General features: G+C 32.3%; 1 protein-coding gene across 1 annotated transcript in view; it reads right to left on the bottom strand.

The window, feature by feature from the left end:
* LOC111087484 (sortilin-related receptor-like) overlaps nucleotides 1-2,587 on the bottom strand; it is a gene marked incomplete at its 5' end in the record, with an annotated part of 25,454 nt that extends 22,867 nt beyond the window's left edge. Inside the window, 2 exons of the mRNA XM_022394237.1 lie at nucleotides 292-444; nucleotides 2,521-2,587. Coding sequence (XP_022249945.1) covers nucleotides 292-444; nucleotides 2,521-2,587 — 220 coding nt within the window. The remainder of the gene's footprint in view (nucleotides 1-291; nucleotides 445-2,520) is intronic.
* Between the last annotated feature and the right edge of the window lie 4,805 nt (nucleotides 2,588-7,392).

The raw sequence follows: 7,392 nt of genomic DNA on the forward strand, positions 1-7,392 counted from the left end.
AGAGCGCTTTCGAATAGTTGAAGAAGAATAGTCAACTATTCGAAAGCGCTCTAGTTTTGGGTCTTATTTTAAGTTAAAGTACTAGTTGTAGCTTATCCAGTACTGTTATTTAAAGCATTGGACAGCTTTTTTATCCATTGCTTAGTAAAGATAGTCAGAGCTAAATCAAAATCCAAGTAGATTCATTATCTAAAACGACAAAAGTGTACTGTTTCCAATTTTTACTTTTAAACGTTAGGTTGTCGAGCACAACAATAATAGGATACACGTTTTTTTTTTGTCTTTACTTACGGGGTATACACGTTGTGTCATTGTACTGAACATGATATGGACGACACCTACAAGATCCGTAATTCCAGTCGCAGTAGCTGTTTGGGATGAACAGAAGACAGACAAATGACGACTTACATGAAGACCCCAACTTCATGAAAGATGGAAGAAGACCTAAGAAGTCAAAAGGATTGAATAATGTTTAGTTATTATTTTAATGGCATAAAGACAAGTCAACTTCAGAGAAAAAAAAATGTGTGAAAGTCTAAGTTTTCTTATCGATTTAAATCATAAAGTGAAATGTTAGATAAGTATGGTAAGTGAAACGATGAACACATTAAATATAATTTATACGCTTTAGTATAGAAATGAAACATGTTTTAGCTTTGGCTTAGCGCTGAGAACGTAATTATATTCCAACTTTAAAGTAAATTAAATATTTCTCTCGGAAAAATACATAAATGGCTGAGAATTTAATAATTCGTTTTAAATGTAATAATAGTTATATACAGTTGTAATCTTATCAATAGCTTGAGCTTTCAGAACACCCACCAATTTATTTGAGAGAGTTTAGTTAATATGTGACAAACTGAAACATCAAAATCAAATTCATTGGCTCAAAATTTCATTGATGCATTTATTGATTTGAGGATAAACAGATTCATATGACTTCCCGAGGTAAATAAAAATCAATTATTAATTCACATTTAGTTCCTTACAAAACTTTCTTATCCTTAAAATATGTTAAACACTTTTATATTTCAGAGCAATGGCCTTTCTAGAACTGGCTACATACATTAATTAGTGATTTCAGATCAAAGATGTTGTGAGACTGAGCGTCTACATCTGACTTTAATTTTCCAAGAAATGGTTAAAGAGAGTAGATGGTATTTCAGGTGTTTCAGATGGTATTTCAGGTGTTTCAAATGGTATTTCAGGTGTTTCTGATGAATGCTGCAGTTTATTTGAGCTCTCGTTTTCCCAGGACTAGCTACAGAAAGTGAATGGTAGTCTTGGATGAAGGTTGTTGTAAGCTTAAGCTCCTGCGCCTTTCTATTCCTAATATTATACTCTTATTTCATTTCACATCTGGGAATTACAAAACTGGATAAGTCCTAATAACAGAATAATAAGAAACCCGATAGCCAGAGTGATATATAAATGAAATATTTCTTCGACTGGGACGAATGGTAGACTTCTTGGTTGGGCATTTATGATTACCATTTATTTATTGTTCATATTGTGTTATATACGAGTATACTTTTCATCGATATCCGGTGTAAATTGCAAATGTCATTTACTTCTACTTCACCTGATTGAGTCACTTATGAATACCATTTACTTCTACTTCACCTGATTGAGTAATATATGAATACCGTTTACTTCTACTTCATCTGATTGAGTGATTTATGAATACCGTTTACTTCTACTTCATCTGGTTTAGACATTTATGAATACTGTTTACTTTTACTTAATCTGATTGAGTAATTTATGAATACCGTTTACTTCTACTTCATCTGATTTAGATATTTATGAATACCGTTTACTTCTACTTCATCTGATTTAGATACTTATAAATACCATTTACTTCTACTTCATCTGATTGAATAATTTATGAATATCATTTACTTCTACTTAATCTGATTGAGTAATTTATGAATACCGTTTACTTCTACTTCATCTGATTTAGATATTTATGAATACCGTTTACTTCTACTTCATCTGATTTAGACATTTATGAATACTGTTTTATTTTAATTCATCTGACTGAGACAATTATGAATGCCATTTACTTCTTGGTGGTCTGGTGTTATAGCTCCGAATATTATTTATGAGATGAAATAGCTTAGATAAATAGAAGTATAATTTCATATCAAGGAACTTATAAGTAACAGATATGACCATATAAATATATATGTTACACAGAGGTATATTCTCTTCAAAAGCTTCACTGAATAGATAAATAAAACACACACTCATATCTACTGCATGTGTCAGGTTACACCCCAGGCACCGAACCTTTAATTTAAGTATTCTTCGGTTTCTTGCCTTTTATTAATGAAATACTTTTGTTTCTTATTTTTCCAGTTATTACAATAAGGTTTCGGAGAATGCAGTCATTAGTGTTCCTTGTGAATTTTCCAGAGGTCCTGCATTGTAAGAATTTTCAAACACACACATAAAAACTAAATAAACGACAGTGAAAATTGTGAACTTTTGTTTTGTCTTTTTAGATTAATAAGTTCTTACCGTTCAGGCTAAAATTTCGTGATTCGTTTGGTGAAGCAGAACTCTTCAGGGTGTGCACTACGAACACCTGCAATTAATACACAAGACCAAGTAACACTTTGAATTTTGTTAAATTTGTATTTTCATGCTGGGCCACACTATTACCAATACAAACATAACAACCATAACCGATTAATAATTATGAATAATTTTTCATAATTATTTAAAAATTGAATATATCAAACTATGTTTGTACAAAGAAATAACATTCGTTACTTTAATAGTCATTTGTAACATAAATCTATGAAAGGTCAGAAGGTTTGCTTTCACATAAATCAATTAAAAATATTTAATACAGTTGAAAGTGATGAAATACATAAAACAAACTTATATATTTAGGTGGAAATCGTGTGTTAAAAATTCGTTTATACAGAACTCATACGAAGATTCTTAGGAAAATCATTCGTAATATTGTGTTTGTTTATTTGCTGTTAAGCACAAAGCTACACTATCTGTGTCCACCACTATGCTATTAGTTTTCAAACTTACTGCTGAGCCACTGGCAGCGTAATATTGTGACTTGAAAGATGTTTGTTTAGAAGTTTTAAACAAATATATTTAAGGGCTATTTGCCTACAACCATCTCTAATAATGAATTGGTAGACTGAAGGTAAGGTAGGTAGTCAACAGCACCCACCAATAATGGAATTTGACAGTCACTTTTATAGCGCACCCACGGCCTAAGATGCGGATTGCATTTATGTGGCAACGTGACTCATAGGATTCATAGTTGGGCACGCTAATCAGTAGACCACGCCTAGATGGACTGGAAAGGACAGTGAAATAGCCTAGTTGTGTTTGCCATGTGAAAATAGCTTTGTATAAAGTTAAAACTTAGAATAAAAAAAACATGTAACCTAAGAAACTTTTATGACTTGGAGCAGACTATTAACCTCAGATAATATTCATTTTTGTTTCAAGTTGTAGGTTAATGCTACTCTGTAAATGCCTAGTCTTCAGGTACGAGACAAAAAAAACGCAACTTTAACCATTTACACCACTACACGAAATGCATGATTGATTGCATCTGATTTGGAGATTATAATCTGTGCACAGTATTCAACATAAACTTGTAAAACATGAACGTGTACAAACATTTTATGCATAAATCTTAAGAAAACTAAGTCAACTTATTTATCTTCCATAGGATGTAATATCCACATCTCTTGATTGTTTTAACCTGGGTTTCAGCGTTAAATTCAAGCATCATAAATTATCCGCCAAGCTTATCTAACCCAATCTCACGATGGTATTCATATTCTTCGATTGGATCTAATAGCTTTTAAGTTCGAGAGTCAAAATCCTGATACAATCTGGTATATCTATACTTAAATCTCAACTTTCCCTTTAATTTTTTATTCGTTCCCCCTCAGCTCACTCCATCCCTTTCATTTTCCCTACTCTTGAATGTTTTTCAAACCACTGTTATTGGAAGGTAAAATATCCCGTCGTGTTGATGGCCTTTATCTGCCACACCCCTTACGGGCAGATGTAGAACCTGAGAAGACTTGATAATAAAAAATAAAATTCGAAATCGTTTACTCCTCTCATTCTTCGAGAAAATGATAAAGCTTTATCTGATTTTTTGGTCTGACTATTAAAGCATTAAATGTACTTCTTGTTTCTGAGATATTGTATTAATCTCATAGCATAAATAGTCAATTATGAGACGCATCAACAAGCTGTAGGAAAAATCATATCGAAGTTTTGTTAACAAAAATGTAAGATAAAACTTTGATCTTTGTGGTTGTCTTTAATAAAAAGATAACTGAGCTCAACTGTGAAATGACGTTTTCAGTTTGATTTTGAAAGTAGTCGAACTAAGCTTTTAGAGAACACGTCTTTTGATTTTGAAAACAGAGATTTGTAACACCTTATATGAGTGATTGATAATAAACCCCTAGGTGGCTTTCTCAGTTCGATACCCGCAATGGGCAGAGCACAGACAGCACATCGTGCAACTTTGTGTTTAACAACAAATAAATAAAACATTTGATAGTAAAATGACGTTTCAATGTTTTGTGTCAATCAAAAGCAAGTGTTAATAACAAACTTATATACAGTATATTTCTACTTCCTTCCATCTGATTCATTAAAAGAGCTATATAAACAGTTTAAACATTATTACTGCAAAAAAATAGAAGAAAAATGAAACAATAATAGTTAGTTTTTTACAGTTTCAAACGAGATTAATTGCGTGATTTTGTCTTGATGTTGCGGTTGGTAGGTTGGTCGTTCTGGTCTACTATTAAAAAAAACCTCAGTGATAGGTGGAGATTCTCTGAGCAATGTATAAATTATGCTATATATAAGAGCCATCACAGACGCCGATATTATTGTTTACAGCATCGATAGTTAGTTCTTTAGGAATATCATAGAAAATTTCAGAGCTCTAGTGACATCATAGGGTATTTTCTAAAACTGGCTAAGATTGGTGGGGCACATTGGTTAGCGTGCCAGAGTGCGCAATGAGGGGTCCGAGGTTAGAGACTTCATGCTACTCAACACGCTTCGCACTCTTAGCGGGGGATACAGCATTAGAGTGACAGGCAATCCTGTTAGTTAGTTCAAAGCTGGACAAAGCGCTTGCAGAGGCGGGGGCTGCTGACTGAAATTTCGTTGGTCAGTACTTTAAACTTAGGGACGGCTATACCTGAACCTTAGGAATCTCTTAGCTATCTGTTTAGCCCATGCGTGCACCAGGTCTCGTACAGGTTGAAACTTCCAATTTCATAGCGGCTGTGTTAATACTGCACATTATTTTCAAATCTTGACGTTTGAAGCCCGATAAAAAGTTAAGAAGATATATATTTAAGCTTAAGATTTTAATTATACATGAAGGAAACGTCGAATTATTGTTTTCCTTTTCATCTTGAAGAATTATACCCAAACGACCTGTTAACTTTCAAATTCGTAGACCTAATTCATATATCTATAGACCTTGTTTCTTGAAATTATGACACAGAAATACTACCATGTTAAAAATAATATAAAACTGACCCACACATTATCCTACTATGACCCGCAAAAACAAATCCAAATATTTTACAATTCTCAGTAAAACGAGATTTGATAATAGTTATAAAATAATGTTCAAACTTATACAGAAATTTTAAATTAGAACATAAAATTTATTCATTTGTTTGTCACATAATGCACATGTTGTACCATGTAAATAATATAAATAAAGTTGAACATCGTGTCATTGAGCTTACACAAACCAAACAGCAAAAACCCTAAGACAACACTGCGATGATCAATACACTGATAGAAATAGATTATAGAAGACAAGCATGGCGTAAAAATAAAACATTTGGGATTAAAAAACAACTTCAGGAAAATTTTTATACATGTAAGACACACCATACATAATTAGTTCACCTCTACTTCCACCAGTATTAAATATATTTCAAAATATTTTCAGTGAAAGTTTGGAATTTATTTTAGTATCCACAGTATTCAAATCTGCCAGTGTCTGCTACCTTGGATGTATAGTTTATTGAGTGCTGTAGGCAAGATCAGTTTAACAGGTCTTTCTGATAGGCTAACTTTTAACCCAAAGTTCTGATGTATTTATTAGTAGTTCTGGTATTTTTTCAGAAGTTTATATACTGATTTAGGAAATCATTATAGATTCATTGTAATTAATAGTAACGAGAGGGGTGTTAAATCTACTTTTGAATTCGTTAGTGCGAGTTGAAATATGGTATCAAATTACATTCTCTTTTGAACTTTTTCCACATCAAATCCTTGAGCAGCGGACTGAGCCTGATTCTGAAAATAACATCGATTCTTTCTTTAGCCTACCAGCTTCATCTAGAATAAAATATCTGACTTAGTATAGTAAGAAATCAAAACATCAGATGACACAAACAGAGTAAACATTTTTATCAATTGCATTCAGTAGCTTACAAGAAACCAAATATCCGTTCATATTAAAAGTAATAGGTACGACATTATCAGCTCCAATGTTTTTTCTCAACATTTGTGTTATAGACCTTTATTAAAGGGAGTCTTATCTATAGGTTGTACCTGTTTCTTTTAATACGTACAAATAAATACTTCAGTTAGCACTAAGTTTTTATACTTGCCAAGAACACGAAAAAAGTCAGTCTTCGACGGACGCTCCCTTTTCCGTTTTTAAACATGTTCTTTGTTATTAAACAATAGACCTAGAAAAAGAAACCAGTTCAGATATAATTTCTAGTTAAAGCCACTAGAATGTTGTAACTAATGTCGCTTTAAACTTGAAGTAAATAGTAAAGGAGATGAAGTTAATAGTATAACCGACATATTTTCTATTATTTGTTTTTCCTCTCCACATTTTTAGTTTTACTTTAACATTTTTTAGAAAATGGAAAGCGAACAATGCATACAAATCTGAAAATAATATATAATTACAGGACTCTCTTCACAATAAGTATTATTCTGTAAAATCCGTAGCTGTAAGAAAATGTGAAATAAAAGCCTTATTATTAATAGAACATGATTTGATGTAATTAAAGTCAAAAGTCAAGATAAAAATGTTTCTCTTGTACCATTTATAAACTGTTTCCATCCAGAAATGAATACACTGAAATAAGAATCTTATCACTAGAGCATAATTTTAGGTAATTAAGGTTATAAATCAAGATGACGGTGTTTTTTATAAGTTGTTTCTTTCCGCAGATTTTCTTTCTGTGATGTTTTGTGTCAAAACCAGTAGTAATCTGTTTAGAAAATGAAACCGATTTTAGCATTATGAACTTTTCTGTGGCCCGGCATGGCCAGATGGTTAGGGCACTCGACTCGCAATCTGAGGGTCGCGAGCTCGAATTCCCGTCACACCATACA

The sequence above is a fragment of the Limulus polyphemus genome, unplaced genomic scaffold (genome assembly GCF_000517525.1).
Source record: "Limulus polyphemus unplaced genomic scaffold, Limulus_polyphemus-2.1.2 Scaffold2208, whole genome shotgun sequence".
NCBI lineage: Eukaryota > Metazoa > Arthropoda > Merostomata > Xiphosura > Limulidae > Limulus > Limulus polyphemus.